The sequence below is a fragment of the Vicugna pacos genome, chromosome 13 (genome assembly GCF_048564905.1).
Source record: "Vicugna pacos chromosome 13, VicPac4, whole genome shotgun sequence".
NCBI classification, from domain to species: Eukaryota; Metazoa; Chordata; class Mammalia; order Artiodactyla; family Camelidae; genus Vicugna; species Vicugna pacos.
The window spans coordinates 5872766-5892914 of record NC_132999.1 but is presented as its reverse complement, the minus strand read 5'-3'; the positions used below and the strand labels follow the sequence as shown (position 1 = coordinate 5892914).

Here is a 20149-nt window from a genome sequence, read left to right as displayed (position 1 = left end):
CATTAATAATGATCCTGGAAATGAATTAAAGAGTTGGTGCAACTTAATTTTTGATCTCCCTGAACTAGGAGAATTTAGGTTAAATCTTTGATTATGATCATTTCTTTTAAAACACTTTCATATGTAACTATGTCCTAGAGCACAGGGTTGATACTGTGGAAGGAATGTGATCTCAGCAAATACTGCCTGACTGCGGCCCCAAAGACAGTGTCCCACCTCCTTCAATGCACCCAGCTTACTGCACAGCAGGCAGCAGTGCACACTTTCCTGGTACATTTCAGTGTGTGTGTGTGTACATACATACGTATTTACAGTTCCTAAGTTTACTGTCATGGCCCAGATCAGGAAACACCTTACCACCCCCCCACCACCACCAAAAGACAGAGAGAAAGAGAGAGAAAAGAGAGAGAGAGAGACATTTCCCTACTGTAAACAAAACTTTTCAAGTCTCAAGAGGAAAGTTTGGTTTGAGACGGGGTAATAGTTCAAGTCTCATTTTACATAAACCAATTCGTTTAACCTTCAGAGAGAGAAGAGTAGATTTTCAGAAAGAAAAATATATTAAGGAAAATATTTTTCTGAAGAATTGTACTTCCCAAAGGGAAAGTCAAAGGCTTCATTTTCAATCTTCTGTGGATATTTGATATTTTTGGAATTTTTTTTAAATGCTTTAGAAACTCAGAAAGGTTGTTTTTTAGTAGAAAGGCTACCAGTTATTTTTTCAGGGGAAACATGGTCCCCAAAAGACAGCATGTCATCAGTGAATGACAGGTTTTCTTAAAGGGAATGAGTCAAATAAGTAGATTGAAAGGAGTAAATTTCCTTCCATGTTCTGAGATGTTTAGGACTAAATATAATACTGTTTCATTATTTTAAAAGGAGTAAAAGTTATTTTCATTTGAGAAACAGTAATATGTTAGTTAAATCAATGAACATATTTATTTTATTTTTTAAATAAAAATTTACTAAATATAAGAAAAACTAAATATATGTGTTTCTATATCTATATTTGCATGTGTGGGTGTGTGTGTATATATATATATCCAATTTATTTAATATGATCAAGAAAAATACTGGAGAACACCAATTAATAAAGGACAATGTTTATAATTAGCAAACCTTACATGCCTGAGTTCAGAGAAATGAAAATTTCATGTAAATGCAAATACACAAAGAAAAGCATCCTATGTTCTCACTGTTTGCTGAGCACTTCTCTTTTCTCTTCCCTGGTGTTCTAGGTATTTCTTCCTCCATCATCACCTTCTCCTATTAATTTGGATATATTTATCTTTTGATGCTTGGAGCCATTTGATAGACCCACTATTGAGTCATTCACATCATGGTAATTTTTCTTTTCCTAACTTGGAGCATCAAAGTAAAGAAAGAGCAAATAAAATGAAAGAAAGACATAGGCCCTTCTTCCATAACACTTCAATTTGATGTAACATTCTGAGTAATACGTGAGTTTTAAAATGAGCAGCTTTGATTTCTTATTCTCTCATTGCCCCTCCACTATTTAAAATAAACATATGAATCAAGGTCCTCTGCCTAATTTTGGTGTGTATGTTCACCACCACGGGCCAAAGACCACCCATGTTTACAGTGTCAGCACACCAGAACCACTCAAAAAGAAACAAGAATGTGGACAGGACTTGCTTCATTTGGTGCGAGGCTAATGGCACCCCCTCTGCACAAAGGAAACTTATCCTTCAAACCGAGTGTATCAGAACTGTGTCTGCCACCTCCTACCCACTGCCTAGCACAGCTGAGTAACTGTGAAATGTCTCGAGAACACTACAGTATCAATCTTCAACACTGACACACCATTTTTTAAGAAGGCGAAAGGATGGAGAAATGATTAAAAATACCAGAGCCTTTCTGAATCTAAATTCCAAGGAAACGGGAGGGCCAAAATCCATGAGTTCAAAAAGAAAAATTAAACGGTTAGAAGTTCCCTCTGGCACTCTCTAATCTCAGAAATACGAAAGGGAATTACTTTCAGTGACATTTCCTAATAATGTAACAATAAGATACACAATACTGAGTGCCTCTGGTAACAAAGGGGAATGACTAATAAAACCCAGAGACTTGAAAAGCCTCATATTATCCAGTAATCCAGTCATTTTCACCTCCTTTCTCGTCAGAATATCTAAGAAAGCAGCTCTCTGAAGAGTGAGACTGAGTCGCTTCTTTCTCCTGGGCTGGTAGTTCCGACGGATGACGGAGTGGCCCAGAGCCAAGCAGCAGAAAGGGAAGTGAAAACACACGTGGACTATCCTCACTGGGCATCAGCAACCGAAAGATTAATGAGCTGAGAAGTACCAACAATGACACGTCCAGCTGAACGTGAGATGAGGAAAGCAAGGTGCGCATCATTGGACGTCATCTGTCTGTTATGCACACGTTTTCAAGCAGGCATGTGATTCAGCCTGGAAGCGGACTGCTGCCTCGGAGCGCTCCCTACAATTTCTTCTCTCCCTACGACTCTGGAAGAAAGGCTTTTCTGTGACAAACCTCCAGAGGAAAACGTCTTTGGCTAAAGGGTCCAAACTAGATTCTTTTCTTTGGGGGTCTACATATCAGGATTCTGAGTGGACAGAGGGCTTTTCCAAACCATGCGTTCCTTCTCCGGTGCCACCCCTACCTGTTCCTCTTTACTTCCCTGGGCAACTTTCTCCTTCTTCCTCTTCCTGCAAGTCTCAGCTCCACTGTTACTTGCCTTGGTCACCTTTCCTTAGCTCTGTGACCTGAGTTTGAGGCCCACAGCACCTAGACTTTCCCTGTCTCAGTAAAGCATGGTGGATAATTTTATTCATGAAAATTCCAAGAGCTATTCCCCGGGAGAGAGCACGCTCAGAGGCGGGGCGTCGTCATGACTGACGCCCCCAGGAGCGGCACGGGACAGGGCTCACGCAGCACGGGCTTCAGCAGCCCGCGAGGGCAGGCGAGAGGGGGATGAGGGTGCCTTCTACGCGAGGCACCAGGAAAGCCCCGGGCCAAGTCCAGGAAAGCCTGCCACAAACATCTACGATCCTCTTTGACGTTTTTGGAGGTGGACAGGGAACGGTTTATTCGTTTTGTTTTATGACTGGGATGTTGACAGCCAGAGGCAGGAATCAAGGTGAGTTATTTAGATAATACTTTTTTCCAAGATTTTTACACATCATTGTGAAAGGCAGCTGCATCTTTTATAAAAATCACTCCTTTAGAATCGAGCTAGGAGTGGATTTTTACCTAGATTATAGGCACTTAGATCAAAGGTTAAAGGGGACATACATTGACTGCATATAATTCAAAGAGTAAGTAGACGTATTCTGGGTCCAAAGTGCCAGTCAAACACACATAACGCTAAGTGACTTCATTAAATTGAGGAAGATGTCATTTGTAAAGCTGCCAAATAAAAGCTGGTGTTAAACTCATCTCTACCATCCACCAAGTGTTTAAACAAATAGATGGAAAATGGAGGTCAGGTTGGACCCAAAGCTATTCCCGCTCCTTCTGCCCAGGCTCAGCCGGCCGGGGATTTGGCTGTGGGGCTTGCAGTCAGGCAAGCTTGGCGACCCCTGGCAGTGCCACTTTGGGAGGAGTGAACAAAGCACAGAGTTAAAGGCTTGGGCTCCTGATGCAGACAACCTTGGTTTAAATTCAGGCTCACTTAGTTACTATGAGAACTTGGGCAAGTTGCATACTTTCTTTATGCTTTAATTTCCTCATCTATAGAATAAGAATAATAATACTTTACTCAAAATATTATAGTGGTAATTATAAGAATATTTACCATGTGAAACAGGATCAGGCACTTAGTAAGCTTTTCAATAAACATGATGTACTTTCATGATCATTACTAGATGTAACAGATGCCACCAGAGAAATCTGGGGGAAGTTGTGCACCAGGTACGGGAGAAAAAGGATCTCAGTCAAGTTAGAGTTAATTACCAAAACAGTTCAAGGAAGTAGAGCCCTAGAGGCAAAGAGGAACCACTTTATGGGCATTTTTAGGGTCTGGCACTGGAGATGATCTCACAGATGGACCCAAAGCCACCGGCATCAATTTCATTAGCAGACTATCTCTCTCCCTCCTATCGGTGGGAGTAGCTCAAATTCATACACAGCATTCCAACAGACAGATCAACAAACAGAAGAAAAAAAATTTCGATTTGCGAGAACTTCTAGAGACAGCCATCAACTCAGAGCCACAGAGCACAGTTCAAATGTTTCACTTAAGTCTCTGGAGTTTGTAGTCAAGATTATTCTTATATTTCATCACAACCCAGAGAACCTTATGAATTCTCCCTTTGGTGAACGCCAGCTGAGGAAGATTGTGGTGGTGAGAGTAAGTTTGCAAACAGTATAAATGATTCAGTACTGGGTGACTAGGATATTAAAATGGAGAACATTCAGGGATCATTTCGGACTAGAAGAGTCTGTTAAATTCTGAAAAAAAAAGGGTATAGTCTGGGTTTTTACAGAGGATTTAAACAATACAGAGGAGATGGAAGAAATGGGGTTGCAGAAGGCAGGGCAAACAGACACTCAGGGGCAGTAACAGTTCAGGGGAATAAAAGGACACATTTTTTAAGATATCTGAAAAGTAACAAATTCATTTTTCTGGAGCAGAGTTTAAGTAGGAGGGTAATGAGGGAGAGTACTGGAGAAATAAGACGGAGCCTGCATATTAGAGAGTCCTGTATCTCTAGACAAGATGTCTAGACTTTAATGATAAATGAGGGAATCACTACAGATTTTGGCAAAAGACTCTGACAGTTGGATGGATAACGGAAGCAAAACACTGGAGGCAAACATGCCTAGGAATCTATTAACTTCACTTAGATCTTCTAGCAAAAAGGGTCCCCTTATCTGAAATCCTGTAATGCCTTACCTGTGTCTCTTTTACAATCATTACTTTGTATGTATCTTATTTTGTCTATTAGAGACAACAGAGTCTATTGGCTGAGAGCATGAAGTCTGGGGCCAGGCTCCTTGAGTCCAAACCTCAGTTATACTGAGCCCTTAGCACCTACTCTGTGCTTCAGTTTCCTTACCTATAAAATGGAGATAGTCAGAGAACCCGCTTCAAAGTGCTGCCATCGGGACTAAATCATTCAAAGTACGTACAGTACTTAGAACGAAGCCTGGCACAGAGCAAGCGTTACAGCGTGAGCTATTATTTTTAAGTTTCCTGAAGGCAGGGTCTGTCTCAGATTCAACTTTGTGTCTCCAAAAGCACTTAACACAGTAGTAAATACTTGATAATTGTTAAGAGCAATGAAAAGCAATCTAGAGTAGTCACAGTGGGAATGTGGCAGAAAAATTAACAAGATTTAGCAAATGACTAAGTAAAGGCAGCTCAGGAGAAAAAAGACAGAGATGCTCCTGAGACTGGGAGAGTAAGAGAGGGGTGGGGGCAAGTCCGAAGGGAAGCCACTTCTGAATAGAAGGGAGAGATGGGGTGTTTGGTTCTAGGGATCCTGAAGCTAAAATGACAGTGGGTCACAACAGCTTTGACAGGACTGGCATTCTGGAGAAGGGCAGGAGTGGAGCCCTGATTTTGGAAGTCTGCTACACAACAGGCAAGAGCAGAAGAACGGAAAGGACCCTGGTTTGTAAGGGACATTTTTCGTTAATTAAGACTACGTTCTCTCCACTGAATTCAAATTAGTGAGGTGCTATTGTGTTCACATCCACCATCTCATCTACGTCAGCTTCCCTGCTGCAAATTATAGTTGGGTACGAACAGTTCCATGCAGTTACAAATCTGTATTTTAAGAGATTAAAGAAATTCAACCACTTCATTGGGCTACCTTTTTAACTAAGTAGTAAAGCATTAAAAAGGAAAATATTAAAAGATAACTTAGAACTTACCCTGAATCACAGAAACAGTTCCACAGTCCTTGGCCACGACTCCAGAGTAAGCGATTAAAAACCCGGTTGAAAATCCGATATAAACTTACTTCCTCGACATCAGGTACCTTCCAGATGCGTGGAAGAACTGTACGGATGCTTGTTTTGACTATGTCCAAAACCTAGAGGAAAAATCAAAGCATTTCAAAATCTGGGTATATATGTGTATGTCTGAAATTCAGAGATGAATGTGTATAATCCAAAGATGAACACACACACACATGCACACTCACAATTCACTAACTAAACAACAGCACAGAATAAAAAGTCCATACATAGATCCAGCGTTTATGAACTGGTACATGACATAGGTGGCAAGTCTAACCATTTGAGTAAGAAGAGATTACATTTAAAATTAAGTTAAATTTAACTTAATTCAGTAATGGTAGATTTTTAAATAGTAATGTTTATGAAAAATAGATGAAATTGAACCCTCACTGTGTTCAATTGAAAAAATCATCTCTAGAGGGATTAAGGTTTTAAGTTTAAAAAATAAACCATTAAATACCTTAGTGGAAAGTATTAGTGAATATCTTTTAGGCCTGAGTTAGAAAACGATTACATAAATAACAAAAAATATGGACCAAAAAATGATTAATAGATTTTGATTATATTAAAATTAAGAACTCTGGCCGTCAAAATATACCTCAAAGAAAATAAAAGATCATGTTAGAAACAGGGAAAATACATTCAAAACATATACATCTGACAAAAGATTAGAACAAAGAATACGTAATGAATGCTTGAACAACTGTTAATATATATATACCAACAAATTAATAGAAAAAAATGGACAAAAATACATGAGCAGGAATTTCATAAAAGAGGAAATAAATATGCCCAATAAACATAAAGAACAAAAATTGAGACCACAGTAAGACATTATTTTCTACCACTTAACTGATAAAAATTAAAAGTCAGACAACACCAAGAACTGAAGAATATGGCTCCACAGGGTCTCCCAGACACTGCTGGCAGGAGTGCAAATCGGTGCCGTTGTTCTGGAAAATAGCCTGGCCTTATCTCCTAAAGTTGAAAATTCATATACGCTGTGACCCTACCATTTTATTCCTAAGAGGCACATACTCATAAGTTAAAAACAAGAGCCACGTACAAGAATGTTCAAACAACTGTTCACAAATGTAAACACGTGGAAACAGCCTAACTCCCCATCAGTGGAAGAATGAATAATACACAGTGCTGTACTCATCCCCCTGGACTTTCACAGAGCAGGCAAAATGAACGAAATAAAAGGACGTACAACAACACAGAGCATCTGAGTTGTACAATGACGAGCTTAAAAACCATACCAGCAATTTTATACAGTGTGAAGCCCTTTAACAGAAGTAAAAACAACTACATTTTGAAAATACTCACAGGGAATACACATAGCTACAATAAGAATATACAAAGGAAGCAAGCAAGGCACTGGTGAATACTGAAATGAAGAAAACGGTGACCTGAGACGTGGAGAGCCAGGCGGAGGGAAGGGAGTCGTTTGATTACGCACTAGCTTACTGCCCAACATCCCCATTTTGGCTGCGCACACGAACATATGACAACTTAAAAACACTAACTGCATGAAAGCAGGTCACATGCGGACCAATAATGAGAAAGTATCATGAAACAAGACCTACAATTACCCTAACTCTGGACAACTGAAATCCTACAGGTTCTAAAAAATTTGTAAATCCCCAAAAGCTATTTTTTAAATTAACATGTATTTCATATTTATGCACTTTAGGTGTTTCCAATGAAACGCTTCCTCTCCAAAAAAAGTAAACACTACATATATAGTTATTCTACTTTCAGTTCACCAAAGTAGATTCTTCACTTTTTATTTTATCTATCGAATTAAAGGAACTGCTTCTAAATCTAGGAGTGAGAGGTGAAAAGAGAAAGATGTTCAAACATACAAGCTGAATGAAGGTACGATTTCACTCAGCAGGCACAAATGTATAGAGAATTGGCAGCAAACAAAATAAGGTTTTCATCTGTTTCTCTTTTAAACATCCATCTTTAAAGAAGTGATATTAGTTATCTCTGATGAAGGCAAATGTAGAATAAACATCTGTTTAAAAATTAACTTAGGAAAAAAAATTTTTCCAAAAAAATATTTCATTTGTAGAATAGCGACTACAGCCTCTCACAGCGAGCTGTGAGCTGCCCCTTCTGCTCCAGCTTCTCTCACTGTGAAAGGGGGACAGTAATGTGACCCTAGAGCGGGTTGGGGTGCGCAGGCTCAGGGGAGGAGAACGAGGAGAGAGGATGCAACCTGTAACAAAGTGAGAAAAAAAAAACTGTCCCAGAAAAGCTCGTTACTGCAGATAACAGAAGCTTAATGATTAAGAGGGATTTTGAAAATTATAATATGAATTATTCACAATAATATTGACATCATCTGCATGTCAGGCATTCATTCATACCTTTCCTTTTTTATAATTTTCAGTAGCGCTAACAGCTTAACCCTTTGTAATTTTTAATGTAGAAAACAGGGCTCATGGTTGAAGTGGAAGAAGAATCAACATAGCAGTAAATGACCAGTTTTAATCATTTCTCTCCTCACTTTCCTTTCTGCTGTCTGTGTGTTCATGAGTAACAACAGGCCAAAAGGCATAACACAGGAAGAATTTAAAAAGTTGCAAAGATAACTCATAAATTCATTTCAAGAATAAATATGAGTTCTGTATAACACATGATATCAAAATGTTAACAATACTGGGGATTTTGACACTACCTTAATTTCATATTCTATTATTAAATAGTTACTCAACTTTAAAGTGCGATAGCCTTTGAGATTATGGGCTGTTGGTTCATCCCTTTTTGACTTTCGTACTTGTACTGTACTTGACTTTTGTACAGTAAAACGCTAATGAAGCATGAGGACCGAAGAGAAAGGCAACTCACACACCCTGGCTGCCTGCCCTACGCCTGGCACGGCACCAGGCGCATCGCTTAGAGGAGACCCTCTTGGTCACTTCCCTGTGAATGTTTTGTTCTTAATTTAGAGGGAGTTTTAAAAGCATGATGCTCTAATACACTAGCCTACGAGTGACTGAAGCAGCAACCCCAGCAAGCAATCAGGGAGTTGGGGTGGGGGACGCTTCTGCTCCTCTCCTACTGTTTCCTCCAACCCGGAGATGGATAAACCAAACATCCCTGCCTGCGCAGTGATTTCCCAGATTGTGAGACTAGCGTGGTCTGGGCAACCCAGAAGCCTGCTCCTTCATTGCCAGAGCAGCCACCGGGAACATACATTCTCCTTCACTTCAATTTTTTTAAGGAATCTCCCCATGGAGGCAAGCTCTGGTCCCAGGGAGAGGAGCGGGTCAGAGAGAACTGTAACTTGGAGGGCACGAGGGCACACAAACAAAGGGGGCAAGAGCCCAGATCCTCCACCTCCCCTCTGCGTCCTCCCGTCGGTCCTTTCCTCTGCCTGGCACAGTCCTCCTCAACCTGTCCACCTGGGCTTCTCTGTCTTACCTCAAACGTCACCTCTTCAGGGAGACATTTACCTGCCCCTAAACTACTGTGTGACCCCTCAATGCTCAATGCTGTCTTATTTACAATTATCTCACTTAACTTCCTGTTTCATTAATGGAGATTGCTACCTACATACCCATCTTGGTAATAAACTCACCATGTCCCCAGGGCTCCAGATAGGTATAGCACTTGGTAGGTGTCTGTCTTAACGAAAATGTTCCTTGCAAGAAAGTGAAATCTACGGAGACCAGGTAAAAATCAGAGCTAACACTTCCTGAGGGCTCGCTATGCACCAAACACTATTCCCCTCACTTTTACATATAGCAATTCACTTAATCCTCAAAATAAAAATATGGGATCGAAACAAATGGTCAGTTGGCCGATAAACCCCTTCCAAAAACCTTGAGGCTAGATCGCATAATCGTATCCATCACTATTTCTGCAGGAAAGCATGTGACTATTCAAACCAAGAGACAGACAAATATACTTCCTATGAGTTCAGATGGGTTAGGTTTTGCTGCCTAACGGTAATGAAAATTTTACTAGTTTTGAAAACATTTTCAATTTCATTTTATGGTGAGAAAACTCAGGCACAGAGCAGATAAGTGACTCACTCAAGATCACACAGCTAGTAAATGACGGCTGTGTAGCCAGACCTGTGCTCTTAACCGCTCCCCAACACTGCCTCACAATTAGTTTGACCTGTTCTGGTGCCAAAAGCAAAACCTAGAAGAGAATCGAACGGCCTCTTCCTACATTCAGATTCGTCTCTAGTCAAGTAATAGCTGGGGGATGCGTGGGGTCACTGTGCACAAGCCAGGCTGCCCAGGCCCCCCACCCCCTCCACAGACGTGGAGCCCATCAGGACCAGGCTGCTCAAAAGACTGTACATGTGCGGAGACAATGCCTGCACCTTTAGCAAAACACTGACTGAGTAATTTTTAGGAAGGCAGGCAAGGCCAGAAATCAGAGCGGGAAGAGGTAAGTTAGTGTCAGTTCTATTTGCAGGGCTATTTTGGATTTCTGGGTGCTTTGGGGTTCGAAGTAAATGGACGGCAGATGAACATTTTGTGAAACACAAAAACAAACGGTCAGCAAGGTGCCCTTTGTGTTGATTTGTGGACTCGAGCGAGGCCAACTGGTAGAATATGGGTGTCCGTTCCCTGGCGTTGTGACTTTTAAAAGCATCCTGTCTGACATTAAGCTCTCCAAGGCAAAAATATAAATGGGAGATTCAGTCAATGAAAGCATTAATAAAATGAAAAGATTTGTCTTTTTCATATGAAATACAGCACATCTGACAGCATAACGCACACAGACAAATTCATATTTTACAAGAACATACAGATGTTGAATGACAAACTACTCCATATGGCGGAGCAGTTGGTCCTGAGTTAAAATAATGGCACGAGGTGAGGGAGGTTTAGAAAGAACATTAACATCACTACATGCTGTACTAACGATGCAGGCGGCAGTTGCAGCTATGGGGTAAAGGCATCTCTGTTGATGTAAAATGAACAGATATGTACAGCGTCTGTGTCAGCCCAGATGGAAAATAACATCAAAATGCATGCAGAGGCAACTACAGTAGATATTACAAAGAAATTGCTATTGAGAGAAGAAATACTTGATAAACAAGGATCTCTTCGAACCCTTAACTAGATGCAAATACAGTACAACCTTAGCATCACTACTTATTTCTCTTCATTCTCCGATCTTAGTTTACGCCTAGATATCGCATCAGAGAATAAGCTTTTCAGAAATGTTGGCGTTCTTCACAGCCCACCGTCACCGCAATGTTTTCACACTTCATGATTATTCCTTACAAACTATGGAAAGCAACTGCACCCTTGGGAGAAAACTCAGCCATGCTAGTGTGGCGTTACCACAACACAACATTAAGTAAGATGAGCTGTTTCCATTTTCCACCTGGTGAGCGTTCTTTTCAGTATGTAAGTCCTACATCACTGACCTCTAAATTTTACACCCATTAAGGAAAATTTGAAATAAGGCATGCAGAAGAGTTTGCGCGTGCAGCACTCTGATCTTAGAGTCGTGCAACCTTCTAACGAGCAACTAGCAAACACTTGAGTCCTAGAACAGAGAAAGTCAGATACATTTTTCAACAATGGTTTCCAGATGGAATCCAGAGATTTAAATGAGAGTCTTCAAGCAATACTGTTGGATGCATGTGTGAATGAGCAAATAAATAAATGAATGAATAAAAAACTCTCAGTCCCCAACAGTGCCTAGTGCAGTGCTTGCACAAAACTGGCGACCAATAAGTGTTGGTCAGATTAAAGTGCACCACCAGCAACCTTTGTGGCAGCCATGGAGACATGCCCCTTGAGTCGCCCAGCTTCCAAGAGCGGAGCTGGGTGACAGCATCCCCGTTCAGGACCCGCTACAACAATCAAGCCAGCCTAGCTCCTCCCTAGACTGCTCCCGGACTGAGCATGGCTGGGATACCAGAGAGGGGCTACTTCTGCCCAGGATGGTCCCTCTTACAAGCAGTCTTTGCTCTGGGCTCCCCGTCAGCCTGCCAAGCCTTTCTCAGAACTTCATTACGGTCTGACGCTCTTTCTCCCCAATCCTCCCGCCTTCCATTCTCTTCCTGCCCACTCCCGCTCTCTCTCCCCTCCGTCTTTCTTGGATGTTTTCTCTTATAAACCTCTCTCACTTTTAATTCTGTCTTATCTGCTTCCCAGGGGACTGCACTGCCCTAGACTTCCAATGACTACTGACTGCTATCCCAGTCCAGGGAAGGGTGGATCTGACGGATCCACATCTAGATCAGTTAAACGACTTAATTCCTTGGGCTTTTAAATGGGTAACTCAATATCTAATTCTACATTCTATAGCTGGCCCATATTTCTAGGTTTCTTTTTGTTTTCTTGGATGCAGTTTCTAGCTTTATAAAGCAATAGCACGGGCTTTGAAGGGACAGTCAATCAAATGGTCAACACGTTACGACCCAAAAGAAAATTTTTTATACGTCATTTCTACTTATGCTACAGAAAATTATTCTACTTAAGGAGAATTCTTAGTAAAATAAAATACATCTGAGAAACAGCCTGGCATGAGGATCCTTAAAAGGAAAAACAAAAATCTGCATTTTACCCCCCTCTAAGGCTTGAGCACGTTGCCAGGTGATGTCTCGCTTCCTCACAAGAACCTTCCAATACTTAATGTTGCAAACCTCAGGGAAGTCCTGAGAAGCTACCTGCCCCAAGAAAGGGGCAGAGGCGGTACCCAACCCAAGCCCATGTGACTAGTTCAGTCCCTCTTTCCACTACCTATTATTGCCCCTTTCATTTAATATCATGTCACCTTCTCATATCACATGTAAAAGATGGACTAGCATTGTCTTAATTTGTTGCTGATCAACAAGTAGCACTAGTAAAATAACAAGGGTGCAGAAAGAAGACGCTAGCTTGCTGTTGACAGAGCTCATCAAGGAGTCTAGGTTTGAATCGACTTAACAAATGTCTATAGAAAGCCTCCTACAGGGGACCACAGAGTACGACACGCCCCCAGCTTTTAAAGAGGTGGAAAAATTAATACAGAGACATCTCAAGTCAGATCGTAAGTACAACTGAGTGGGAAGCACTGTGAGGACTTAGAACAGGGAAAGACAACATCTGGTTATGGGGGAACCCAGACAGTCTCCACAGAAATGCCTGTGTCTCCTTGTCATTCTCCCATTGTTAAAAAGATTATGTCAACTGGAAAAAAAATAGAAACATGCAAAAGCAAAATGAAAAATGACATCAAATATCACCACTTTCCTTCCTCTGGCTCAGTGAGTCTACCCTCCAGAAATAAATGATCTTAATAATTTGGTACTTAGTTTTTGAAAATTTTTAATGCTAGATATATATTTTTAAACAGTACACACACATGTGATTCTAAATGAGACAATACATATTACCATGTAACTTGTTTGTTTAATTTACTATCTTGGTATCTTTTTCGGATGGTATGTGAGAAGGAAAAAGGCGACAAGGTGCTCTCTCTTTATGATACCTGAGGCAATCTTGACCTTACTGGACGTTTTTGCAAATGCTCTGATGGAATTTCTCAGCAGGAAGGTTCTTACTTAAGAACAGACTTAGAAGGCTACACATGGTCTGCCTAGATCCACGCTGTTCAAAGCAATAGTCACTAGACCCTTTGGCTATTTACATTTAAGTTAATCAAAATTAAAAGTTCAGTTCGGAGACGAAGAAGATGGCGGAGTAGAAGGACGCTCGTAAGTCACCCTCTCCCACAAATACACCAAGACCCACATCTACAGACCCACTCAGCCAACCAGAGCACCTGCGGAACTCCAACAGAACATCACCCTCTTCAAAAGATAAAGACGCCAAAAACCTGGTAGGAGAAAAGGAAAAAAGAAAGAACAAAAGGCAAAGCAGCGCAGGACGGGTCCCGCGGGGAGGGAGCGGCAAAGGAGGACTGGCGCTCGCTCGCTGGGTCTCCCCTCTCCAACTGAGAGGCCAGCGGGACGGAGGGGGAGCCTCCGGGGCTCGGATCTGTACAGAGCAGCCCTTGTCTGACAGAACTAAGTTAAACGGGCACAGAGCATCCCCGCGACACCCAGCCTGAGACGCGGGCCGGCAGCGGCGGGCAGGGCCAGGCTGCACAAGCGGGCGGAGGACGGGGGCGGCTGCACGGAGGCAGCTCCGGGGGACTGCAAAGGGCTGGGCGCCGGGGCTGTGGGTGTACAGGACAGAACAACCTGGGCCCTCCATAAAACAGCAAGGTTGATGTGCTCTCGGGGGAAGGGTACATACCCCCATCTCTGAAAACCCGCGGAAACTTTTCAGGGGGAGAGAGGCGGGGCCCAGGCACAACCGCCATATCCTCCGGCGCTGAGCACCCAGGCGGGGGCGGGGACGAAACCTGCATCTGCACCGAAGGGCTCACTCAGCAGCCTCAAGGGCCAGACTGAGATGGGGCTACAGCCTGGGGCAGATAGGATCCTTCCATCCTGGTCCCTCAGAGAACTTGCTCCACAAAGACAAACAAGGAGCTGGGTTTTGGCTGGAGCAGGGACGGGGCTGCCCCTCGGTCTTCCCCGAGCCCACCCGCGGAGCGCCGACCAGGGCGGAGCGCGCAGCCGCACAGAGCAGCGGAGCTACCGGCGGCGCAGGCGGGGGGAGAGCGGCCCCCCGCCTGTCGGGCAGGAACACAACCCCTGATCGAGGTGCTGGGAGGGGGCACGACCCGCCCTCCTGCCTGGCCAGTCTGCAACATCTGACTGCGGCATCCGGAGGGGCAGTGACCCGCCCGCCCGCAGCAGAGGAGAGCTGCATCTGACCCCGTGTTAGGAGGAGGCGCGATCTGCTTGCCGACAGGTGCTGGGAGCAGCACAGAAGAGGGCGCCAACGGAGGGCCTATGAAAACAAGCTGAGCTTCCAAAACAGGACGAAGACAGAAGGACTTCACATTAAAAGCACACAGACTCCAGGAGAACACCGACAACCCCCCCCTTTTTTTTTAAACCTGTTTGTACCTGTTCTATTTTCTATTACTCTCTTAATTTTTACTTCTTAATTCATTTCTATTTCTCTCGGGTAAAGTCCTGTTATTGATTAGATACAGGTTTCAAATACATCTATTAATCTCCCCCCCTTTTTTTAAAGGTTTTAAAAGGATGTCTCAACCCGATTAATACTCTGCTTCAACTCGCTCTTCTATTATTCATTATACACTGTTTTCAAACCCTCTTTCTCCCCTCTTTTAAAATCCTTTCTCTCTCTCTTATTTTTTTCTTTTTTTTTCCTAAGTTCTATTCCTAAATAGGCGTTAGATAGATAAAATCCTTAAGATCCAAAATAGACAACTGATACTCCATAAACCACAGTGCCAGAGACGTATGAGCAAGATGAAGAAGCAGAGAAACCTTTCCCAATTAAAAGAACAAGAGAAATCCTCTGAAAGAAAGATCAATGAAATAGACATCGATAGCCTACTAGATCAAGATTTCAAAAAAGGAGTGATCACATTGCTGAAGGAATTAAAAGAGATAGTGTTTAGAGATATAAAATATGTCAAAAATGAAATTGAAGCTATAAAGAGCCAAGTAGAATGGGTAAACTCATTGACAGAGATGAGGAATGATCTAATAGCTGTGCAAAGCCCACTAGATAATGCAGAGGAACGAATTAGTGATCTAGAAGACAGGGCAATAGAAAGCACCCATTCAGAAGAACTACAAGATAAGCAAATAAAAAATAATGATAATAGCATAAGGGACTTATGGGATAATATAAAGCATCCCAATCTTCGCATAATAGGGGTCCCAGAAGGGGAAGAAGGATCAAAGGGGATTGAAAAGGTTTTTGAAGAAATCATGACTGAAAACTTCCCAAACTTAAAGAAGGAATCAGATATCCAAGTACAGGAAGCTCAGAGGGTCCCAAACAGGAAGAACCCAAATAGACCCACTCCAACACATATCATAATCAAGATGGCCAGAGTCAAGGATAAAGAAATGATTCTAAAGGCAGCAAGAGAAAAGCAAAGAGTAAGTTACAAGGGAACCCCCATAAGGCTCTCAGCTGATTTCTCTACACAAACACTACAGGCCAGAAGGGAGTGGCAAGATATATTCAAAGCCCTGAATGAAAAAAAGATGCAGCCTAGGATACTTTATCCAGCAAGGCTATCCTTTAGGATAGAAGGAGAAATAAAGAGTTTCACAGACAAAAAAAAAGCTACAGGAATTTAGCAACACTAAACCCATGCTAAAAGAAATATTGAAAGGGCTATTCTAAATACAAAAGCAGCAGGATACTACAGAAATAAGAAACTCACAACTGGAAAGGCGATAACTCATGAATTACAAATAAAGAAAACACGAAATTATAAAAGAAGACATACAAATCACTGAGAGTGGGAGAGGGAGGCAGGGAAATATAGAATTTTTTTTCTTTCTTTTTTAAATTTTTTTAACAGTAGGATGGGTTTGAGATCATGTTACTATCAGTTTAATAAAAATAGTTATAGTAATGGGTTAATAGATTTACAAAAAAGGGTAACCACAAGTCAAAAATTTACAAGGGAGTCACAAAAATTAAATAAAATCCATGATAATACAAAGGAAAATTACCAAACCACAAAAGGAAGAAGAAAGGAACAAAGAGGATATACTAATTCAACTGCAAAGATAAGTTCAAAATGGCAATAAACACACATCTATCATTAATTACTGTAAATGTTAATGGACTAAATGCTCCAGTCAAAAGACATAGAGTGGCAGACTGCATAATAAAGCAAGAACCTTCAATATGCTGCATACAAGAGACCCACTTTAGGGAGAAGGACACATATAGATTGAGAGTGAAAGGATGGAAAAGGATATTCCATGCAAATGGAAAAGCCAAAAAAGCAGGTGTTGCAGTACTGATTTCAGATAAAATAGACTTTAAAACAAAGGCCATAAAGAAAGATAAAGAAGGACATTTTATAATGATTAAAGGAGTGATACAAGATGAAGATATTACACTCGTTAATATATATACACCCAATATAGGAGCACCTAAGTACATACAAGAATTACTAACAGAGATAAAGGGGGATATTGATGGGAATACAATCATAGTTGGAGATTTTAACACTGCATTAACATCACTAGACAGATCTTCCAGACAGAAAATAAACAAGGCAACAGAGAAATTAAATACTACAATAGAAAAACTAGATTTGGTGGATATTTTCAGAGCATTACACCCCCAAAAAATAGGATACACATTCTTTTCAAGTGCACATGGAACATTTTCCAGGATCAATCATGTACTTGGACACAAAAGAAACCTCAACAAATTTAAGAAGATAGAAATTATCTCAAGCATCTTTACTGACCACAATGCCATGAAACTGGAAATCAACAACAGAGAAACAAAGGAGAAAAAAAGAAAAGCATGGAGATTAAACAATATGTTATTGAAAAAACAATGGATCAATGAGGAAATCAAAGCTGAAATTAAAAAATACCTTGAGACAAATGATAATGAAAGCACAACCACTCAAAACCTATGGGACACAGCAAAAGCAGTGCTAAGAGGGAAGTTTATAGCGATACAGGCCTTCCTCAAAAAAGAAGAACAATCTCAAATAAACAAGTTAACCCACCACCTGAAACAATTAGAAAAAGAAGAACAAAAAGCCCCAAAAAGCAGCAGAAGGAAGGAAATAATAAAGATTAGAGAGGAATTAAATACAATAGAGATCAACAAGACCATAGAAAAAAATCAACCAAACCAAAAGCTGGTTTTTTGGAAAAGTAAATAAAATCGACAAACCTCTGGCCAAACTCACAAAGAAGGAAAAAAGAGAGAGCACAAATTAGCAAAATAAGAAAGGAAAATGGAGAAATTACAACAAACCAAATAGAAATACAGAATATCATACGAGAATATTATGAAAAACTATATGGAACCAAACTGGATAACCTAGAGGAGATGGACAAGTTTCTGGAAACATACTGTCCACCAAAACTGAATCAAGAAGAAACTGAACACTTGAACAATCCGATCACTAGAAAGGAAATAGAAATAGCAATTAAAAACCTCCCTACAAATAAAAGTCCAGGACCGGATGGCTTCACTGGGAAATTCTACCAAACATACAAAGAAGAACTCATACCAGTCCTTCTCAAACTCTTCCAGACGATTGAAAAGGAGGGAATACTCCCAAACTCATTCTATGAAGCCAGCATCACCCTGATACCAAAACCAGGCAAAGACACTACAAAAAAAGAGAATTATAGGCCAATATCACTGATGAACATAGATGCCAAAGTCCTCACCAAAATTTTAGCAAATAGAATCCAACAACACATAAAAAAGATTATACATCATGACCAAGTGGGGTTCATCCCAGGGACACAAGGCTGGTTCAACATACGCAAATCAATCAATGTAATACATCACATCAACAAGAGAAAGGACAAAAACCACATGATCATCTCAATCGATGCAGAAAAAGCATTTGATAAAATTCAACATTCATTTATGATAAAAACTCTCGCCAAAGTGGGTATAGAGGGAACATATCTCAACATAATAAAAGCTATATATGACAAACCTACAGCCAGCATAGTACTCAATGGTGAAAAACTCAAAAGCTTCCCACTAAAATCTGGGACAAGACAAGGATGCCCACTATCACCACTCCTATTCAACATAGTCCTGGAAGTCCTAGCCACAGCAGTCAGGCAAGAGAAAGAAATAAAAGGGATCCAAATTGGAAAAGAAGAGGTAAAAGTGTCATTATATGCTGACGACATGTTACTATATATAGAAAACCCTAAAAGGTCCACACAAAAGCTACTAGAGCTGATTGAAGAATTCAGCAAGGTAGCAGGTTACAAAATTAACGTTCAAAAATCAGTTGCATTTCTTTACACTAACGATAAATCAACAGAAAAAGAAAGTAAAGAAACAATCCCCTTTAAAATAGCACCCAAAGTAATAAAATATCTGGGAATAAATCTAACCAAGGAGGTGAAAGAATTATACACAGAAAACTATAAACCATTGATGAAGGAAATTAAAGAAGACTTTAAAAAATGGAAAGATATTCCATGCTCTTGGATTGGAAGAATCAATATTGTTAAAATGGTCACACTGCCCAAGGCAATCTACAGATTTAATGCAATCCCTATCCAATTACCCAGGACATATTTCACAGAACTAGAACAAATCATAATAAAATTTATATGGAACCATCAAAGACCTAGAATTGCCAAAGCATTACTGAAGAGAAAGAAAGAGGCTGGAGGAATAACTCTCCCAGACTTCAGACAATACTATAGAGCTACAGTCATCAAGACAGCATGGTATTGGTACCAAAACAGACATATAGACCAATGGAACAGAATAGAGAGCCCAGAAATGAACCCACAAACTTTTGGTCAACTCATCTTCGACAAAGGAGGCAGGAGTATACAATGGAATACAGACAGTCTCTTCAGCAAATGGTGTTGGGAAAACTGGACAGCAGCATGTAAAACAATGAAGCTAGAACACACCCTTACACCATACACAAAAATCAACTCAAAATGGATTAAAGACTTAAACATAAGACAAGATACAATAAACCTCCTAGAGGAAAACATAGGCAAAACATTATCTGACATACATTTCAAAACTTTTCTCCTAGAAGAAATAAAAGCAAGAATAAACAAATGGGACCTAATGAAACTTACAAGCTTCTGCACAGCAAAGGAAAGCAGAAGTAAAACAAGAAGAAAACCTACAGAATGGGAGAAAATTTTTGCAAGTGAAACCGACAAAGGCTTGATCTCCAAAATATATAAGCAGCTCATACGACTCAATAAGAAAAAAATAAACAACCCAATCCAAAAATGGGCAGAAGACCTAAACAAGCAATTCTCCAAGGAAGACATACAAATGATCAAAAAGCACATGAAAAAATGTTCAATATCACTAATTATCAGAGAAATGCAAATCAAAACTACAATGAGGTATCACCTCACACCAGTCAGAATGGCCGTCATTCAAAAATCCAAAAATGACAAATGCTGGAGAGGCTGTGGAGAAAGGGGAACCCTCCTACACTGCTGGTGGGAATGCAGTTTGGTGCAGCCACTATGGAAAACAGTGTGGGATTCCTCAAAAGACTAGGAATAGACTTACCATATGACCCAGGAATCCCACTCCTGGGCTTGTATCCAGAAGGAAATCTACTTCAGGATGACACCTGCACCCCAATGTTCATAGCAGCACTATTTACA

The 20149-nt window shown here is 40.8% G+C and overlaps 1 protein-coding gene across 6 annotated transcripts in view; it reads right to left on the bottom strand.

The window, feature by feature from the left end:
- The window catches only part of TTLL7 (tubulin tyrosine ligase like 7), a 138636-nt gene that overhangs the window by 14773 nt on the left and 103714 nt on the right, over positions 1–20149 (bottom strand). For all 6 annotated transcript variants that reach the window (XM_072974109.1, XM_072974105.1, XM_072974107.1 and 3 more), the window contains one exon: positions 5863–6023. In XM_072974109.1, coding sequence (XP_072830210.1) covers positions 5863–6023 — 161 coding nt within the window. The remainder of the gene's footprint in view (positions 1–5862; positions 6024–20149) is intronic.